The following is a 20,812-nucleotide window of genomic DNA, read 5'->3' as shown; positions in this document are numbered from 1 at the left end:
GGGTTAGGGCAGCTCTCTCTGGATGGCAGCACTGGCAGGCCTCATGGCTCCTTTTTTGAGCTCCCCCTCAACCCAGCCATCAGGCACAGGTGGCCACCAAATCTGCGCTCTCTCTCCATTAACCTAGTTAACATCATTTGTACTTCTTGCCCTAATGATTCCCCAAGATGCCCCCCAGCCCCAACTCAAACACCCGGCCACTTTGAGCAGTCTGCCTTGGCTCGAGTTGTAGACTTTCCTAAAATCTCTCAAAGATCTACAAACCCCAGTGGCTGGCCTCAGCATGCACTGTATGTATCTCATGTGATGTGGCCTCAAGCTCAGCACAAATGGCAACTGATCTCAACCTGCATTGTAACTGCCATCAGGCCACCCCAAACCTGTTGTCATAAGTTGCAGCCAGTGTTAGCTTGGAATGTGGCTTCAATTAAGCAGCTACACAACAGTTTCCTAATCAAAAGACATAGGGTGGTTGAATGGATTAAAAAACAAGACCTGTACATAAGCTGCTTACAAGAGACCTATTTCACATCGAAAAACACACACAGACTGAAAATAAGGGGATGGAAGAAAGTATTTCATACAAATGGAAATAAAAAAAATGCTGGGGTGCCATATTTATATCAGGCAAAATGGAATTTAAAACAAGGGCTGTAACAAAAGACAAAGAAGGACATTTCATAATGATAAAGGCATCAATCCAACACGAGGATACAACTCATAAAGATCTAACTAGATACAGCAAATATTAATGGATATAAAGGGAAAAGATAAACAAAATTTATAAATGTTTAGCCAGACTCATAAAAAAAATAGAAAACCCAAGTAAATAAAACAAGGTATGAAAGAGAAGTGACAAGTGACACTACAGATATACAAAGGACTATCAGGAAATACTATGAACAATTGAGCTCTCTGGTGTGGCTCAGTGGATTGAGCACAGGTCTGAGAACCAAAGGGTTGACAATTCAATTCCCAGTCAGGGCACATGCCTGGGTTTCGGGCCAGGTCCCCAGCAGGGGGCGCCTGAGAGGCAACCACACATTGATGTATCTCTTCCTCTCTTTCTCTTTCCCATCCCCTCTTTGAAAAAATAAAAATAACTAAAATCTTTAAAACAAAAAGGAAATACTATGAACAATTATATGCTAACAAATTGGATAACCTGGAAGAAATGGGTAAATTTCTAGAAACATAAAATCTCCCAAGGCTGAATCAGGAAAAAAAAAACAAACAGAAAATTGGGACACACTGATAACTACTAACAAAACTGAATCACTAATTAAAAAACTCCCAACAAATGTATGCCTGATACCAGATGGCTTCAGAGTCAAATTTTATCGAACATTCAAAGAAATTAATACTTATCTTTTTCAAACTATTCTACAAAACTGAATAAGAGGCAAGCTCCCAAACTCATATACAAAGCCAGCATTACTCTGATACCAAAGCTAGACAAAGACACTATAAAAAAAGAAAACTAAAGGGCATATTCCTGATGAACACAGACACAAAAATTCTCAACCAAATATTAGCAAAGCAAATTCAGCAATACATGAAAACGACCATACACTATGATCAACTGGAGTTTATTCCCAGGATGCAAATCTTGTTTAATACCTATAAATCAATTAACATGATATGCCACACAAATACACTGAAGATAAAAATCATAATATCATATTGATAGATGCAGAAAAAGCACTTGAGAAAATTCATCACCCATTCATGATACAAACTTTCAGCAAAGTGGGAGTAGAGGGAATCTATTTCAACATAATAAAGACCATATACAGCAAAACCAAGCTAACATCACACACAATGGTGAAAAGCTGGAAGCTCTTTTTTTAAGATCAGTAACAGATAAGGATTCCACTTTCTTTTTTTTAATGTATTTTATTGATTATGCTATTACAGTTGTCCCATTTCCCCCTTCACTCCCCTCCACCCTGTACCTCCTCTCCCACCCACGTTCCCCCCCTTTAGTTTATGTCCATGTGTCATACTTGTGAGTTCTTTAGCTTCTACATTTCCCGTACTATTCTTGCCCTCCCCCTATCTATTTTCAACCTACATTCTATGCTACTTATTCTCTATACCTTTTCCCCCTCTCTCCTCCTTCCACCCCCCTACTGCTAGCCCTCCATGTGCCCTCCATTTCTGTGGTTCTGTTCCTGTTCTAGTTGTTTACTTAGTTTCTTTTGGTTTTGCTTTAGGTGTGGTTGTTAATAATTGTGAGTTTGTTGTCCTTTTACTATACATGTCTTTTCTTTATCTTCTTTTCTTAGATAAGTCCCTTTAGCATTTCATAAAATAAGGGCTTGGTGATGATGAACTCCTTTAATTTGACCTTATCTGAAAAGCACTTTATCTTCCCTTCCATTCTAAATGAGAGCTTTGCTGGATAGAGCAATCTGGGATGTAGGTCCTTGTCTTTCATGACTTGGAATATTTCTTTCCAGCCCCTTCTTGCCTGTAAGGTCTCTTTTGAGAAATCAGCTGACAGTCTGATGGGAACTCCTTTGTAGGTGACTGTCCCCTTATCTCTTGCTGCTTCTAGGATTCTCTCCTTCATTTTTACCTTGGCCAATGTAATTATGATGTGCCTTGGTGTGTTTCTTCTTGGGTCCAACTTCTTTGGGGCTCTCTGAGCTTCTTGGATTTCTTGGAAGACTGTTCTCTTTGCCAGACTGGGGAAGTTCTCCTTTATTATTTGTTCAAATAACTTTTCCACTTGTTGCTCCTCCCCTTCTGGTACCCCTATAATTTGGATGTTGGAATGTTTAAAGGTGTCCTCGATGGTCTTAAGCTTTTCCTCGATTTTTTGAATTCTTATTTCATCATGCTTTCCTGCTTGGTTGATTCTATCTTCCTTCTGGTCCACTGTATTGTTTTGAGACTCAGATTCCTTCCTTTCACTATTGGCTCTCCTCCGCGTATCTTCCTGCATCTCTTTTATGGTAACCTGCATCCTTTCATCTAAATTGCGCCCGAAGTCAACCAATTCCGTGAGCTTTGTGATCACCAGTGTTTTGAACTGTGCATCTGATAGATTGGCTATTTCTTGGTCGCTCAAAAGGATGAGTCCTGGGGGACTGACCTGTTCTGCTGGAAACACGTCTTATGTCTTTCCCTGTCTCTCCTATTATTATTATTATTATTTCCTTTTCCGGTCTGGTCGTTCTTGTTATGGTGGGGGGGGCGGAGCCTTGGGCGTTCACCGGGGCTAGGCACCCCAGTTGCTATATTGTGACGTTACATGTGGGGGTGGGCGTGGGGACGAGAGGGAATGATGGCAGCAGTTCCGTTCTCCTGGACTCAGACACTTCCTTGCTTGGGATCCTGGGCCGAGAGCTCTGCCCTGGTCCACAATCACTGCCCCACTGGTTCCCCCAGCCGCAGCTTGCATACTCAGGGATCACTGCTGCGTTCTTCCGCCCCAGATGGCTGTCGCACCGATTTTGTGCCAAATTTCCCCCAACCTCCGCGCGCCGCCAACCCGCGCCAGCCCCGCGCCCGCCCGGCTCGTTGTCCCCTACCAGTCTGGATGTACGGGTCTACTTCAACTTCTTGGCTGTCCAACTTCCATTCAGATAAATTCTCTGACAGTTCTGAGTGAAATTATGCCTGTAAATTATTGTTTTTCTATTCTTGGTTGTGCAAAGAGGTACGGTGCATCCACCTATTCCTCCATCTTGCCGGAAGTCCCCAGGATTCCACTTTCATCACTTTTGTTAAACAGAGTATTAGAAGTCCTAGCTTCAGCAATCAGAAAAAAAAAGTAGAAGGCATCTAAGTTGAAAAGAAAGAAGTAAAACTGTCTTTATTTGCACATATCATGGTACTGTATAAAGAGAACCATAAAGAATCCACAAAGAAACTATTAGAATAAATGAATTCATTAAGGTAGGAGGATATATTCAGAAATTGGCTGCATTTTATAAACCAATAAGGAGCTATCAGAAAGAGAAATTAAGAAAACAAACCCATTTACAACTGTATCAAAAAGAATAAAACATCTAGGAATAAATTTAAACAAGGAGGTAAAAGACCTGCAGTGTGAAATCTATTAAGACATTGAAGAAAAAAAATTGAAATGATACAAATAAAGGATATGCCACTCTCAAGGCATTAACATTGTTAAAATGTCCATATTACCCCCCCCCCCAAGACCTACAGATTCAATGCAATCCCTATCAAATACCAATGGTGTTTTTCACTGAATCAGAACAAACAATCCAGAAATGTATATGGAATCACAAAAGACCCTGAATAGCCAAAGCACTCTTGAGAAATAAGAACAAAGTTGGAGATATCATGCTACCTGATATCAAACTATACCACAAGCCTATAGTAATCAAAACACCATGGCACTGGCATAAAAACGGACACATAAATCAATGGAACAGAATAGTGAGCCCAGAAAGAACCCCAAATCTTTATGGTCAATTAATATATGACAAAGGAGGCAATGGAATAAAGACAGTTTCTTAAACAAAGGGGAAAACTGGACAGATACATGCAAATGAATGAAAGTGGATCACTTACTTTCTTACACCATATAGAAGAATAAATTTAAAGTACATTAGACTTAAATGTAAGGCCTGAAACCATAAATGTCCTAGAAGAAAACATAGGCAGTAAACTCTCTGACATCACAGGAAGTAAAATTTTTTTGGATCTGTCTCCTCAGGCAAGGGAAACTAAAACAGTAACAGATATAAGATGGCACCATATCAAACTGAAGAGTTTTTGCACCACAAAGGAAACTATCAACAAAAAGAGAAGACAACCTATTGGATGGGAGAAGATATTTGCCGGTGATACATCTGATAAGGAACAGATATATTTTGTAAATATAAGGAACTCATAATACAACTTAACACACACAACCCCCACCCCACCAAATATCCAATTAAGAAATTGGTAGAGGACCTGAACAGATTATTTCTCCAAAATGGACATACAAATGGCCGGCAGACATATGAAAAGATGCTTAACATCACTAATCATTCGGGAAATGCAAATCAAAATCACAATGAGATATCACCTCACACCTGTCAGAATGGTTACCATCAACAAATAGCAAGTTGGCGGGGATGTGGAGGAAAGGAGGCCTCGGGCACTGCTGGTGGGATTGTAAATTGGTGTAGTCACTATGGAAAAGGGTATGGAAGTTCCTGGAAAAGTTAAAAATAGAATGACTGTATGACTCAGCAATCCTACATCTGGGTATTTACCTGAAGAAATCTAAAACATTAATTTGAAAGGACATACACCTGGTGTTCATTGCAATATTATGTACAGTAGCCAAGATAAGAAGCAACCTAAGTGTCCATCAAGAGAAAAATGGATGAAGAAGATGTACACATATACAATGGAATATTACTAATAAAAAAGAATGAAATCTTGCTGTTTGTGACAACATGGATGGACCTAGAAAGTATTATCTAAATAAATTAAGTCAGAGAAAGACAAATACTATGTGATTTCACTTATATATGGAATCTAAAAAACAGGATAAATGAACAAACAAAACAGAAACAAAACTCACAGGTACAGAGAACAAACAGATGGTTGCCAGGTCGGAGGGAGTTGGAGGACAGGGTGAAAAATGTGAAGGGATTAAGAAGTACAAATTTGTATTTACAAAATAGTCACCAGATGTAAAGTACAGCATAGAGAACACAGTCATTCATATTGTAACCACCGTGTAGTGTCAGATGGGTGCTGGACGTACTGAGGTGATCACTTCTTAAATTGTATGTAATCACTGTTGTATACCTGAAACTAACAGAACAGTGTATGTCAACTGAAAAATGTCTTAAATTATTTTTTAAAGAAAGAGGGCACCTTTCTTCCTAACCCTTAAAACTGTGAGGACTGATTCCTGAAAATAAAAAAAAAAAGTCAGAATCCAAGCCCAGGTTCTGCCTACTCAGCTACATTGATGTCTCATCGAGGAGAGGGAAAGTTTTCCCAAACACCCGAGGCTCAGGTCAACTTTCTTCCAAGACATTTTGGTCAATGATGGTGTAACCTGGATTCCATAACTAGTAGTTAAAGGTGAAAAGTGGCAGATATCAAGGAGAGAATGAAAAAGGTACAGGGGCTTCTGAAATGACTTTATTCCATCCTTATTGTTCAGGTAAGTATACCAGCTTTATACCGTCTTTTATTAGTGCTCTCCTCGGAATCACAAGTACCGCTGCGGCTGCAGCTCCCTGCCCTCCCATCGCTCTTGGCCCGCACACTTCCACGGGCTCTGCCTGGGTGCGACAGTGGCAGGACAGCGGCTCCTTCCACCTCCACCCTGTGAGAGAACACTGTTATCTTCCAGGCCAGAGGAATTCAGTTTGCTAAAAACGTTGAATTCTTCCTTCTCTGAGCGTCCCTACACAGGGCGTGCATAGGGGGTTGGGTGGCTACCCCGCAGCCCCATTTCCTCGCTCAGTAAGACCCTGACGGTTTGCGTGTTCACCCTCAACTAGGCTCGGGAGGTAGGCCGGACCCTGAGTGCAATGTGACTGGTTTTAAGACACACTGGTTTCACTTTTCACACTAGGAGCAGACTTTAGGGGTGGACGAGTGATGTCATTCCAGGCAATCTAAAATGAGAGATGTCAGATGGAGGCTTCTGGGAAAGAGCTCTTTCCTTATTATAAAACAGATCCAAGGAAAGAACGTTACTCTCTGGCCTGTGGAAGTGGCTCCATAAAGATGGGGCATTTGGAGCTGCTGCTACCATTTTGTCAAGGTGAAAAAAATCAACCAGGACCCAGAAGGTAGCAGGTCGAGAATGGCAGAGCAGAAACTGGGAAGGAATCTGGGCTCTAGAGGACTTTAATGAGTTGATGCAATACGCAAGCCTGTGCCTAGACCTGGTCTTCCTGTTACAAGAAGACCTTCATGTCTTCGCTTTATTAATAAATAAAAGCATTTATTTCTTAAGCCATTTTGAATTGAACTTTTTTTTGATATTCAAATGCAAATAAAGCACCCTATGTGATAAGCTTAAGCAGGAGATATAGAACATGAAATGGCATACTACTTAATATGTTCATACATATTGATTCTTATAAAATGCTACTTCTGCAATAGCACAGAACAGATTACTTTTTTTTTAAAATTAGGAACTGAGAAAAAATCCAATTAGAGCAAGGGGTAAAAGAAACACATTCCTGAGAAAAATTTTTGATCAACTTTCTAAATGTTAGAATTTTCATGCACAATTATCAATTCTGACAACTCCTGGCTAAAAATGAAGATTATCTTCTTGATTCTGTGCTTCTCACCCTATTTGTTGTTTCAGAGGAGCGACATACTCCAGAAGATCCTTATGTGTCTGGAGCTCCTTAACCTTCACCGTAAAGTTGATGACTTCATTTCCCAGGTGAAGCAAAGTTTTCAGTAAACTGTGAGTCTGTCACAATGAAGCCAGTTTCACTAAGATCTATGAGCAATTACTCATAACGGCGCCTCTCACTGGCTTTTAGCTCCAGCAGAAAGTTTTCCATTCAGGTATGGTGAAAGGTATAATTAAAAATGGAACCCCTCCCCCTCCTCTTCCTAAAACAAACACGCAAGGGATTAGTCGTTTCTGGGAAGAAGATCCTATTATAGCTGTGAGAAAATCCGCAACAGTTTGAACTTGTTTCTCATCCCTTGCCAGATGCGTTGTGTGTTAGCAGCATACAGGTGAAAACCAGGCTTCTTAGAGATTTAACTGCGTCTTGATGTTGAGATTTATGAGGTCTGATCAGCCGGATGCAAGGATGTCTGCTGGTGCCTCAACCTGCTTCTCTGGGCTAATGACTACCTTTCAGTCATCGTCCTGTCTGCAGATTAGCGGCACTCCAGGTGGGGACGGAGCGGAACATTCAGGAGCTAGTCCTCAATCCATTGGAATCACTGATGTTCTGATTTTCCTAAGACTCTTCATGACTAACTCTGGCTATAGCTAGATGAACTGGAGTAGACTGTGAACCAGGTAAACAGATTTTGTCCTCTTGTTTGTGGCTCTAAAAGATGTGTGACATGCAGCATTCTGCTCTATCCTTTCCTGGAGACTTCACAATGCACACTGCCTATTAAGGACACTGAGGAATCTAGCAATCAAGATCTTTTCAATCTTTGTGTAACTTGGCCCTTCTCAAATTTAAGTATGGGGTATTTCTTTTCACATAAGGACTTGTGTTCTGAGGTAGACATTCAAAATCACTTCTCTGGGCTGTATCTGTTTTCCTCATTTCTGCCTGGCCTTCTGAGGCATGGGTCAAGTGTATGTGTAAAATGGGTAGGTGAGGGGAAGGTTGGGACTTTTAACTGAACCAAATGAAAAGGCGAAATTCAAAAAAGATGGACCAAAAAATAAAAGCAAAGACACCCCTCCCCCCAACCAGGGAACTCCACAATATTTAGTTCACATTTATTGAGGACATACTGTCAGGTACTGTTTTAAGTGCTTTATAATTATAAAAACAGCTAATCCTCCAAACAACCCAATGAAGTAACAGCTTTCATTTACATGTAACAGATAAAGACAGCTGTGGCTCAGAGAGGGTGGGAAACTTACCCCAGCCAGTAAGTGGAGAAGTCACAATTTGAGCTGGGGTGGCTGGTTGTAGAATCGGTCCTCTTCAACATTTTCAGACTGCCCTCTGAACTCTCCAGAGGGAGACAAGCCAAAGAGATCCCACATTTCCTCAGTATGGAGACACAAGGCTGTCATTCCTGGTTCCCACAGAACCTTGTCACCCCCCGCCCCTCTTCATATAGCCCCTCTGCTTTCCAGCTATGAGACTTTGGAATGTGACTTAACCTTCACCTGTTAGGTTATTTCACATGTAAAATATAAAAAATATATACACGTACTTCATGAAGATGCTGTCAGCCATGCCCATTATGTCCACTCTTGTTGAGCTAGTCCCACAGGTCTCTGCCTGTTGACCCTGGTCTGCCCTCTACTCTGTCAGCCTTTAAAGGCAGGTAACACGGCACCATTCTTCAGGCTCAACATCGCTTGATTCTCTAACTGTGTCTCCCAAACTAGGGCTTTCAGGATGCCTTCCCTTCTGCTCATATTTTCAACAGCTCTTTGAGGGCCAATGAGGGGCATTTTGAGAGCTTTAATAAATCATAAAAAGAGAGAGCATGTCATCTTATGGTCTTTAAAAAGATGAATTTCATAAGAGATGAAATGGTCAGCATCAGTATAAACTAAAATGTTAAACCTAAAACAGAATTTTATTTTTAAAAGTTTGCTTCCTTTTTTATATTTTCCTTCCCAGAATGAACGTGTTAATGCAACAGTTACTGAGTCTTAAGATGGGCCAGTTCCAGGGTCGTGTTGGGCATTAGTTGAATGAATGATTGCATATTTTTCTTCTCTGTCACTTTAATAAGAACTGAGTCCTCTGATGCAAGAAGATACTCTAAGGCGGATTTAACCAGATGACCTCTAAATTCCTTCTTAATCCTCAGATTCTGTGACTTGAGGCTTCTGCAATTTTGCTCAAAGTAAACATATACTGAAGTCCTCCTCATTCCAATGCAGTAAGTTCATTACATATGTTATTTAAAGGAAATTTCATTTGTAACTGTAGTGCACATAAAATAAACATATATTTCCCATTTCCCTTTTCTTCTCAGGGATTGCATCTTCAGAGTGTGATTGCATTGGCTTTAAAGTGGCTTATCTACTCGAGCTGTTGATTTTCCAATTTGACATGTTAATTAATTCCCTCTCTATTTTGTCAGCTAATCCTTTAGTTGTTTCCATCAGGTATAAACAGATGTTTCCAGTTACAGAAATCCAGGGCAGCAATATCAGGTATTCCAGAAGAACACTAAGGATTCCTGATAAGGCAGCAGCCCTGTGGAACTCTTAGCACAGGTATATATGCAAAGGCCCAGCTCCGCTGTCAATTCCTTGGATGATGTGGGCATGGTCTGGGTCACATGGGAAACAGGAGAACTTTGTGTGTGTCCTGTGACCAAAACTGACCATCAGTCACACAAGGACCTCCCTCAGAAATGTTCAAACACAGGAAAGTGGTGAGGTTTTTGTAAACAGGGCAACAAAACAAAACATTGGGATCAAACACGGTCTGTCTTCTGTGGTCACAGACTCACTCCATTTACTAAAATCTAACAATAGCTAACTCATTTGTATGTTCTTCCACTACTACACGTTTTAGTCACTAGCTATTTCCATCTTTCTTATAGGAAGTGTTTCTAGGTAAAGAATTTAGGACTTTAATTAGGGGAGAAATATAAACAGCAAGTATTAAACTCTCAGCAATTAAAGTTACAGTTTCTAAGGTCAAATCCTCAAATGTCATGTCAATCAAACCATATACACGAAGATACACAAATTAGATACAGACACCAATGCAGGCATTATTTTTGCCTCATTTTATATTGAACTTTATTGACGCCTCCACTAGTGCCTTGAAAAATACAGAAACTTCTTAAACATATATCAATTATCTGGAGGAAGAAAGATATTCCAAATGCTTCTTGTCAAAATTCTGGAAAAGGAGAATTTCTCTCTTTAGTATTTTAAAAATTGGTATCTAAATAAGTTCAATTTAAACTAGGTTAGTGACTTCAGTCTTCTTCATTGAGCAGCTAAAATTGAAAAAAAAATTCAAGTTCTAAATGTATAATAAAGACTTACATTCAAATTGAAAATGGAAGTTTATTCTCTACTACACTTTTCTGCCACAATGAAGAATTTTTTCCTTCTTATTGTATTTTCTTTTAACAAACACTGTCAATTTTTTTTTTAAGAAGCAAAGTATAACAGAACTGTAGTTGAGAGGAGTAACATTAGTACGTCTCCTATCTCTTCTGGGTGGCCAAGACACATTTCTTCTCAAAGCAACTTCTTCGTGTTTCTTCTGCTGAGTTTCCTGGGCTTAAAATAACAGCTGGACGAAGGTCGCATGATACTTCTGTGCTATTTTTTAAATGCGAGGCAAAGTTGGGCTGGTTGATAACGTAACCCACTAAAACGCATGGTGCTTTGGGAGCCCTGGGCTGGCCCAGCTGTGTGAGAGGCCCTGGTTCCATCGGTAGCTAAATATAGAGTCCATTCTTTCAGCAGCCCAGTGCGTGGCTGAAAAGACCCAGGAATCAGATGACACTGAATGCCACTGTTCAGAAGAGATTTGCATTTAATGCTGTTAGTATAGGTAAAGTATTTCCTTGGGCAAAAACCTCATTAACTCAGTAGTTAGGGGAAACATTACATTTCATAGCCATTGTTGCCTTCTTTGTGGAAAGATTTTAAATCTGCTACTATCGCTATCTTTCAATTCTTTTTCTTACACTCAGGCATGTTCTGTGATCTAAACGTAAGTTCATTTAAAATTAGAGAAAAATTTCAAGAGGATAAAAACAAGCACAAAGTAAAAAACCAAACAAACAGTTTTGTCATTAAATTTGCTCCTGGGTAACTTAGGGAATATGTCTCATTTCCATTCTGTTTCAACACTGCAGAACCATATGCTCACACCTCAGCGGTGATGCAATGTGCATACGAGGGACAAAACATGGGAACCAGAAAATACAAATGTATATTAAACTTTTAAAAAACTGTAATATTATAATAGCTTCTTTCCTTATTTAGTCCATTAATGTCCATTCCACAGGAAGTCCCATTTCAGTTCCAGGAGGCCGTGCACTGCGAGCCCGGATCACAAAGACCACTGTGTGTGGGCAGTAGACAGCCTGCTGCCAGGATCTTCTGGTGGCAAACTTGTGAAAATCTTCTGGAAGCCCCAAGAAATCATATTCTGATTATTTGTTGTCTGGATTCGGGGGACCATGGAAATAGAAAAGGATAAAAACAGGACATACTGTTCTTGAGGTTTCTTGAACTGGGAAGTAGAAAAATAGGTGTTTTCCTTTGGGGTTTTTTTGTGGCTGAGAATGGCGAGGTTGGTATTTCTGAGAGCACTGCCTCACTTGCCTCAGTCTTTAACAGAGTGGTAGGCTTTGGAAGTCCGGCTGTTGACGAAATCTGTCTTCTTAAACTGAGCCTTCGGAATAAGCAAACAAAAATGTGAACAGTAACAACAGTTTCACACGCAAAAATGCAGTTGTTAGTGATTTCTCACCAGGGTGAGTGAAGCAGGCCATTAGGATCTAATTCTGTTAACTATGACACAGGCTTTATATTTTTTAAATCTTTTAAAAATATTTTTTAAATTTAATTTTTATTGTATTTTTTCTTTCCATTACCATTTAGTCCCTTTCTACCCCCCTCCCCTCATGCCTTTTTAGCGCTCTTACCTTCTTGTAGGCATTATGGAGCTCCGTGTGCGTCCACAGAGAATATAAGAGAACAGAAGCCGCTTTACTTGCTTTGTTGGAGCCATAGCTGAAAGAAGAAAAGGGCGTTCCGAGATGAGTGGGAATGTGTGAGGCTTCTGGAGGCGGTCTCTCGTTGTTCTGTGAACCTTCTTTAATTGCTGTTGCGCAGTAGCCATCGGCTAAGTTGGGCTACTCACAATGACAGGAGAATTACATGGTAAGATTCAGAAGCTGGGGACCACTTTTTCAAAATTATTTAAAAAAAATCTTTTAGTCCTGGCCAGTGTGGCTCAGTTGGCTGGAGAATTGTCCCATAACCCAAGGTTGCAGGTTTGGTCCCTGGTCTGGGCACGTACAAGCCCTGCTGTGTGTGTGTATGGGAGGCAGTCAATGTTTCTCTGTCTCCCTCTCTCTGTCTCTAAAAGCACTGAAAGAATGTCCTCAGGGGAGGATAAAACTTCTTTTAAAACCACTAACACAGTGCTAACAAATAGTTTATACAGCAAATTTTAGGTATTTATAAGGAATATATCCCTAGACATGTTACAAATCCTTGAATTTATTCGCAGAATACAACATATATTTGTATATTTATATTGTCATGTATAGAATATATTTGTATGTTTATAATGTGTAGGTATATATACAGGAAAGAATGACTGAAAATATACGTTGCTCTCTGAGACTGAGTGACTCTATCATGGTAAGAATAACGCAATTTTTTCAAGTTAATAAAATTCTTGCTGGAGCATCTATTAAATTATTATAGTTTCAAAATGTCTTTGCTTTTATATAAAGCAAATGTAAAATGTGCTTCTGTTTTAAATCCTAGTTACCATTAAATTTGACATTGTATTTAGTTTTTGATGTTCTGCTTTTAAATTTGTCCTAAATTTTCTGTTTATGGCTGAGGAGAAAATGCTTTCTTTGATCTCCTTCTCTTCTGTGACCTGACTAGCACGTGGCTGAAATTTTTTGTTTTAACACAGAAACATATCTTTTGTTTCTCCTCACCGGAGTTTGTAAACATGCAGCCAAGAGCAGAGGATGCAAAGCTATATGAAGAAGTGCATGCTGGCTGTGCTCAGGCATCAGTTGTAAGTCTTTCTTTTCCACATCAACCTGGCGGACAGGGTGAGAAGACTCAGCTCCCAACAGATTTTTTTAGTTACTTCACGGACTTCTCAGAGTAGCTTGCTCATAGCCAAGAGACTATTTAATCTAGAAAAGCCATGGTTCTCTAATATTTAAAACTGGAAAAAGTTTTTAAACAGCAAGTGAAGGGGAACAGAATATACCACCCCGAAATATGCCTCTCTGGTATAAAGATTTTATTTATCTATCTATCTATCTATTTATTTATTTAAAGATTTTAGAGGGTGGGGAAGGGAGAAAGGATGGGAGAGAAACAACGATGAGAGAGACAAACAGAGACTGGTTGCCTCCAGCACGTGCCCTGACTGGGAATCAAAATGGTGACCTTTTGCTTTGTGGGATGACGCCCAACCAACCGAGTCACACCGGTCAGACATGGCACAGGGATTATTTTAGGTTATTTTTAAGAAAGAGCAGACAATGGAAAAGCTCTGAGAACTGAGCAGATGTTATCCATTTGTAAGAGACATTTACATTTGTAAGAGAAATCTCCATGTGTAGGGAGTGTAGCAGTAGGTGAAGGCTGACTAAATCTTTAGAAACTTTTATCAACAGAGAAGGCAAGGACTTCAATCTGCAGGACCCGTGTTCACTGTGCTTGTCCTGGTAACCGCCCTAATTGCCCCCCCCCACCACATCTTCTTTAGTGTTGGGCCATTTCTCCGAGTTATTGGGTCTCTACTGTGTATATGGGAGGTCTCAATTCAGAATTATATAAATAAAAAAGATAACCTTTGTGTCCCCTTTGGATCCTATCACTCTAAATTAAGTAAGAGTAATAATTTGGTCACACAAAGTTTTTCATTCTCTTCCTCCCTTTTTAAATGGGGAAAATTCATAGACAGAAACAGGGATGTGGAATGACGTATATGCATTATTAGATCCTCTATTCCAAAAAGTGAACCAGAGGTGGAAAGAGAAGTGATAGAGAAAACCGAGAAAGCAAGAATTTACTATCCTGCCTCTCACTTCTTGTGTTATCAGTCTCATCGGCCCCCTGGTCTGACACCGGCTCCACAGATTTCAGGGAGGAAAAGGGTATTCCCTGTCCCTGGGACTCCCACTCTGCCTACTCTGCTGTTCGTAAATCACAGCAGAAGTTCTGGGAAACAAGTTAATTCATTAGGTCAATGAAGTGCTGCAAGTATGGAGTCTGACTCTCTCCGAATACTGCCCGTGGTCCTCAGTGACTGAAGGCTCACAACTCGATGTACATGCAGGAGCCGTGGTGGGAAAGGAGAGGTGGCCAGCGGCCAGAGGCTAAAGGCCTTACCTATCGTCTGCGCTGATGGCCATAATTTTGTGTAGGCCCCCGGTGTTCAGAAGATCCCGGGCATTCTGGTAATTCGTCTGGATTATGTTGTTCAATGTGTAACAGGCAGAGGCTGTAGTTTCAATGAGAACATCAGTAGTTGGAACTGTGTCGGGAATTATGGAAACCAAATCAGGTAGAGTTTCTTTGGCTATGAAACGAAAGAAAAAGAACACCTGATTTAAAAGATTGTTTTGTAAATGCAAGATCCCAAAATGTTTTGGGTAAAGAACATTTTAAAAAGGAAACACAACTGGTTAATAAGCATATGGGATGATGTTAACCTCTCCAATACTCAAGTTTTAACAGGATTTTTAAAAAGATATTTTGTGTTCAATATATTGGAAATCTTTTCAGAAAGCAATGTGACAGAAATGTCAAGAATTTGAAAAATTTTCACATTCTTTGATTCAGAAATTCTACTTCTGGGAATTCATCCTAAAGACACCACTTTAAAAATGGAAAAAAAACCCCTTTATGCAGAGATCTTCATTATAGAATTACATATAAATAAAAAAATTTATAAGCCTAAATATCCCAATAACAGAGTATGATTAAAATACATCTGTAAAGAATTTTATGCATCACAAACAATATACATGAAGCATGTAAATAACCAGAGAATATTAGTGTCAATATTCTACATGAATAGCCCATACATTTTATTTGGGAAAAGAAAAAAAAGTCAAAGGATAATAGCCCTGAGTGAAGTGGAGCACAGAAGTGCAGAGAAGACAATGGGGAGAACACTTTCATAGCTTTGAAAGTGCCGACGGCAAGGTTTCTTTCAGATCCACTGACAAATTTCCAGGCTGTCTCTATACTTTTAATGGGCATGAAACCACCTGTCCAGTGTTGTACTGCTGCCAGCTGTCTTTGGAAGTGACATGATTAAAATATAACCAGACTTCAACATCTCTGATGTTGTGTGTGTCTGTAATTTGAGGATAATCCAGTCCATTCAAAAACAAAAAAAGCAAAATATTATTTGTAATGTTAGTGAAGTGACTGATTTATGGAGCATTAGGAAGCATAATTCATTTTAACATTATCTTCCTATTCTCATTTTATAGTTTTTGACTTGATTCACAGTTATTAGATATTTATAGGTATAAAGCCAATAAATGAAAACTTGTTATGTGATAATGTAACATAGTCATCATCTTGGTCAGTAATACAGACTCTCAAAAAAGGAGCAAAAATGTTTCCTTGTATTTATATAAATAAACCATCTATGCTGAATCCACATTTTCAGTGAGTTTTTTGGTCTTTTTTTATGATTATCTATCTATCCATACATTTCTAGTCCCACAACGGCCAAGTTTTTGAAGTGACCACTGTGTGAGTGTTATTTTAATGTTTCAGAAGAGTGGTGCTTACGCAAATCACAGAGAGAACATTTTGGAAAACAGCAACATGGATTAAAAAGACTTTTCTGGATGGTACTGCCGAGGGCTGAAAAATATCAAATATATTACTTATCTTGTTAATTATTACTATGGTGTAAAATTTCCCTTCTGCAGTAATTAAAACAAAAAAAAATTCTGGATATGAAGGAAGATCCTATTGGAGACCCAGTGAGAAAGCTTACCCTTAATGCCTGGGTGCACAAAAGTCAGGTCTAGTTATCACATTTTGTTCTTTATTCACCTTTTCAGTCCTTCATTGTAAAAAGAATGCGTGAAAGAGAATGTTTTATTGCATTTGCATTTTCAATATAGTCACATTGCATCTAGACTTACTGACTCACCAATTTCATTGCGCAGAGAAAGATTCCGAGACAAATTCCTCAGCAGGGAGACTGCAGTCTTTTTCACACTTGCATCACCTACATGCAGCATCTTCCGGGCGTGCTGAAGGCCGTTTTCCTTCTGTACCACTGCCTGGGCTACAGACATCGGCATCTGTTTTGTAAACGCATTCCATCAGTACTATCACATTGACTTCACGGTCAGAGTAAGTTTCGGTAGATTACTAGAGATTGAGGAAGATGTGTTTTAAAAACTAGAGCTGTGACAAAAATCAGTCTAAAGATACTGTTTTTAAACTCTTATTAGGGTTTTCAATGGAATCACTAGATAAAAACAGTGTATGCAATATTTTTAAATAAAATATTGGACTTGGTTAGCTCCTATGTCTTTTGCATCTTTCATTAAAAAAACAGGCCTATCTTTTCTTTCTTTTCTTTCTTTTCTATTGATCAGCTTGCCCTTTATTCACATTTCCAGTTCGTCACTGTGGCAAGAACATGATAAAGACAATGTTTTAGAATCAAAGTTACACTATACTTCTGGGTCGTTGACTTACTCATCTGTTTTTTTCTTGTTCAAATTTTGGCATTTTACATATTTTAATAATCTTATTCATTTCTAAAAAGCCAGTTTATTCCAGAAGAGACACTGGGCTTTTAAATAAAGAAATGTACTGCTGGTTAGATGATGTGTAATCATCCACGCTCTGCGTCATGGGCTGCATGTCCACTGGAGGCCAATTTCTTTAGAAACTGGGCTGGTCCCTACTTCTGGGGTGTCTGAGTTCTGACTGGACTCTTTCCAGCATCCACAAACCTCCAACAATGCTGACGCCTGAGCTTGTGTGTCAGTAACTTCACAGGTTTCTATTTGAACCAGATTTGAGCCATTCATTCATGCCAGAAATTTCTGTAATTCATGACCATTCTTCAGGGTGTATCTTCTCTTTATCTTCTTTAAATACTGCTTTCCACTGACAGATCACTGTCCATCCCATATGCCCCAGTGTACTGTTTAGAACAGGGGCTCTTCACATAGGGTCCAACGTAGGTTTCGGAGAGGGGACTGGTCCTTAAAGCTACATTTGTGTTCATGATAAACTTTCTCAGGAAAAGGGTCCATAATTTTATTTAGATACTCAAAGTCCCCTTGACTTAACAAAATTTAATAACCACTATTTTAGAATGTTTGCTTTGTTGTAAACAAGTTATACTTTGTCTTTTACTAATTTTCAAAACATTCCATTAGACTATTTGCTCTCCTCTGAGAAGGATCCTTCCCCTGTGGCTATCTAGAGAGAAGGCTATTTATTCTGTACAACCTGTGTCTTGGACACAGGGTAGGTTTAGCCTTTCTCTCTCTTCCCAATGGCTTGTCTAGATAGTTATGTCTTCCCACATATGCAAAACTCTGCTCTTCTGACTCACTGCCATCCAACTATTATCACCCCATAGCATTTTCTTTGGTATCGCAAGACCTGCCGGTCCTTTCCCAATATCTACTGGGGCTTTAGAGCCTTCTCCACTGCCTACCTGTCATAGATGACCACATCAAGGGGAGGAAGTGACTGAAAGTGGGCAAGAGGTGAGCAAGAGGCATAGTTCCTTCTCTGACCCCTCCCCCGACATACAGCACCACAATGCAGCAAGCTGGGTTGTCCTGCCCTGGAGAATAACTAAGTCTCTGCCCCTTACAACATAACAGGTGCACTGAGACAAAAAAAATATGGCCCAAATGAAAGAACAGATGAAAATTCCAGAAAAAATATAACTAAGAAATGAAGAGATAGCCAACCTATCAGATGCACAGTTCAAAACACTGGTGATCCGGATGCTCACAGAAATGGTTGAGTATGTTGCAAAATAGAGGAAAAAGTGAAGACTATACCAGGTGAAATAAAGATAATATACAGGGAACCAACAGTGAATGGAAGGAAACCAGGACTCAAATCAGTGATTTGGAGCAAAAAGAAGAAGTAAACATTCAACCAGAAAAGAATGAAGAAACAATTCAAAAAAATGAGGAGAGGAACCTCCAGAACAACTTTAAAAGTTCCAACATCAGAATCATAGGGGTACCTGAAGGAGAAGAAGAAGAGCAACAAATGGAAAACTTATTGGAAAAAATAATGAAGGAGAGCTTCCCCAATCTGGCAAAGGAAATAGACTTCCAGGAAGTCCAGGAAGCTCAGAGAGTCCCAAGGAAATTGGACCCAAGGAAGCACACATCAAGGCACATCATCATTACATTGCCCAAGATAAAAGATAAGGAATCTTAAAAGCAGCAAGAGAAAAAGAGACACTTGCCTACAAAGGAGTTCCCATAGGAATCTCAGCTGATTTCTTAAAAGAAACCTTGCAGGCAAGAAGGGACTGGAAAGAAGTATTCAAAGTAATGAAAGGTAAGGACCTACATCCAAAATTACTCTATCCAGCAAAGCTATCATTTAGAATGGAAAGGCAGAGAACTTCCCAGATAAGGTTGAGTTAAAGGAGTTCATCATCGCCAAGCCCTTATTATATGAAATATTAAAGGGACTTATCTAAGAAAAAGAAGAAGATGAAAACGATGAATAGTAAAATGACAACAAACCCACAACTATCAACAACCGAACTTAAAAACAGAAACAAAACTGAATTAAGCAAACAATCAGAACAGAAATAGAATCAGAGAAATGGAGATCACATGGAGGGTTATCAGTGGGGAGGGGGAGAGGGAAGAATAGGGGAAAAGGTACAGGGAATAAGAAGCATAAATGGTAGGTAGAAAACAGACAGGGGGAAGTTAAGAATAGTATGGGGAATGGAGAAGCCAAAGAACTTATATGTACAACCCATGGACATGAACTAAGGGGGGGGGGCAGGAAATGCTGGTGGGAGTTGGGGTACAGGGAGAAGGGAAATAAAGGGGAGAAAAAAATGGGACAACTGTAAAGGCATAATCAATAAAATATACTTAAAAAATAAAAAGAAAACATAAACTCCACTGTTAGACTCTGAACACAACTTCCTATTCTCCTTGCTCTCTCCCGAACACTCCTACCATATATTCTTCCTCAGCCTCATCAAGAACTCCTGCCCCTTTATCTCAACCTTTAGGCCCCACACCTCATGCTATCAATTCTCTCCTGCCTTAAGTTCTCTCTTACCTAGATTAGGGTATGTGAGCCATCACATCAAATACTATCTTCCCAAACCCTTACCTCTTTTATCATTCTAGCTCTTTGCCCACCCACCCACTAAAACTGAAAAAATGATTTTATACTTGGTCACCAAATATTGCTAAATAGTACACTTGCAGGTTGCTACTTCTGCAAAATGTATGGTCTCCAACCCCCACTAGGAACCAAATGTTGCTGGTCAGCTAGCTGTTTCTTAGATACCAGTGGGGATTCCTAAGCCTTACACCAGAAGGATCCTTCTAAAATTTAATTTTATTATATTCCACCTCAAGTTTAAACTCTGCAAAACTCCCAATTGCCTTGAGAATGATGTTGAAGTGCTTCAGTATGGCATGTATAGTCCTTCGTAGCCTGACATCTTCTTTCCTCTCTTTCCTTACTAGTACTCCCTAATTCTTTAGCTTATAGTAGCTTGTGTATCTGTCCTATTAGAACAAATACTCCTTGAAAGGAGGAAATGTAACTTATCCATCTTTTCTCCCCACAGTGTCTTGCATGGTGCCGAGAACATAACAAGTCCTACACAAATGTTTATTAAATGAACTGTGTGCTGCTCTCACGTTTTCTTGAAGATTTACTATCATCTCAGAGAATCAAGGCACATTAAAAAGTCATAGATAATTATTTCTTAAAATTTGTGTGTTTTTTTTAAAAATGCAAGATGTTTTTTAAGTTAAAATCTTGCTTTATACATATAACATACTATACCATTTAATGATATATAATAAAGAACTTTGATGTTAATATATAAAAATAATCATTGGAAAGTCTAGGTGAACTCTGGATCCTCAAATGACACTTTCTCAACTAGGAAAAAGCACAGCTGAGTCTTACTAATTCTGATTCACTGAGGGGAAAGGGGAGTCTGAAGTGGGATGGTCTCTAGAATCTGTTCAGTAAGGAAAGTAAACAGTCAGATTTACCAAACACAGATTTTATATTTCAGTCTTAGAGAATATGTGAAATTGTTTGCAAATGGCACTTCTAGTTCATATTGTCCTGATTATTAAGAAGGTTGAACACTCTTCAAAGGATTAATAGCCAGTTCTTTACTATCTTTGGTGAGGCTCTTGCTATGTCTCTTGTCCATTT

The 20,812-nt window shown here is 39.3% G+C and overlaps 1 protein-coding gene and 1 long non-coding RNA gene across 3 annotated transcripts in view; one reads left to right on the top strand and one right to left on the bottom strand.

Annotated features, from left to right (window-relative positions):
• The first annotated feature begins 6,258 nt into the window (after positions 1-6,258).
• LOC118499105 lies at positions 6,259-12,319 on the top strand. The gene is made up of 3 exons (XR_004901621.1): positions 6,259-7,990; positions 9,484-9,555; positions 12,257-12,319. It is a non-coding gene; the product is annotated as an uncharacterized LOC118499105 (long non-coding RNA).
• PKP2 (plakophilin 2) overlaps positions 8,451-20,812 on the bottom strand; it is an 88,007-nt gene continuing 75,645 nt past the window's right edge. For both annotated transcript variants that reach the window (XM_036019178.1, XM_028533025.2), the window contains exons 10-13: positions 16,539-16,692; positions 14,750-14,939; positions 12,301-12,388; positions 8,451-12,047 (exon numbers count right to left, since the gene is read on the bottom strand). In XM_036019178.1, coding sequence (XP_035875071.1) covers positions 11,979-12,047; positions 12,301-12,388; positions 14,750-14,939; positions 16,539-16,692 — 501 coding nt within the window. In that variant the 3' untranslated portion in view covers positions 8,451-11,978. The remainder of the gene's footprint in view (positions 12,048-12,300; positions 12,389-14,749; positions 14,940-16,538; positions 16,693-20,812) is intronic.

The sequence above is a fragment of the Phyllostomus discolor genome, chromosome 2, assembly GCF_004126475.2.
Source record: "Phyllostomus discolor isolate MPI-MPIP mPhyDis1 chromosome 2, mPhyDis1.pri.v3, whole genome shotgun sequence".
Classification (NCBI taxonomy): domain Eukaryota; kingdom Metazoa; phylum Chordata; class Mammalia; order Chiroptera; family Phyllostomidae; genus Phyllostomus; species Phyllostomus discolor.
The sequence above is the reverse complement of the archived record's forward strand: the minus strand, read 5'-3'. Positions and strand labels throughout refer to the sequence as shown.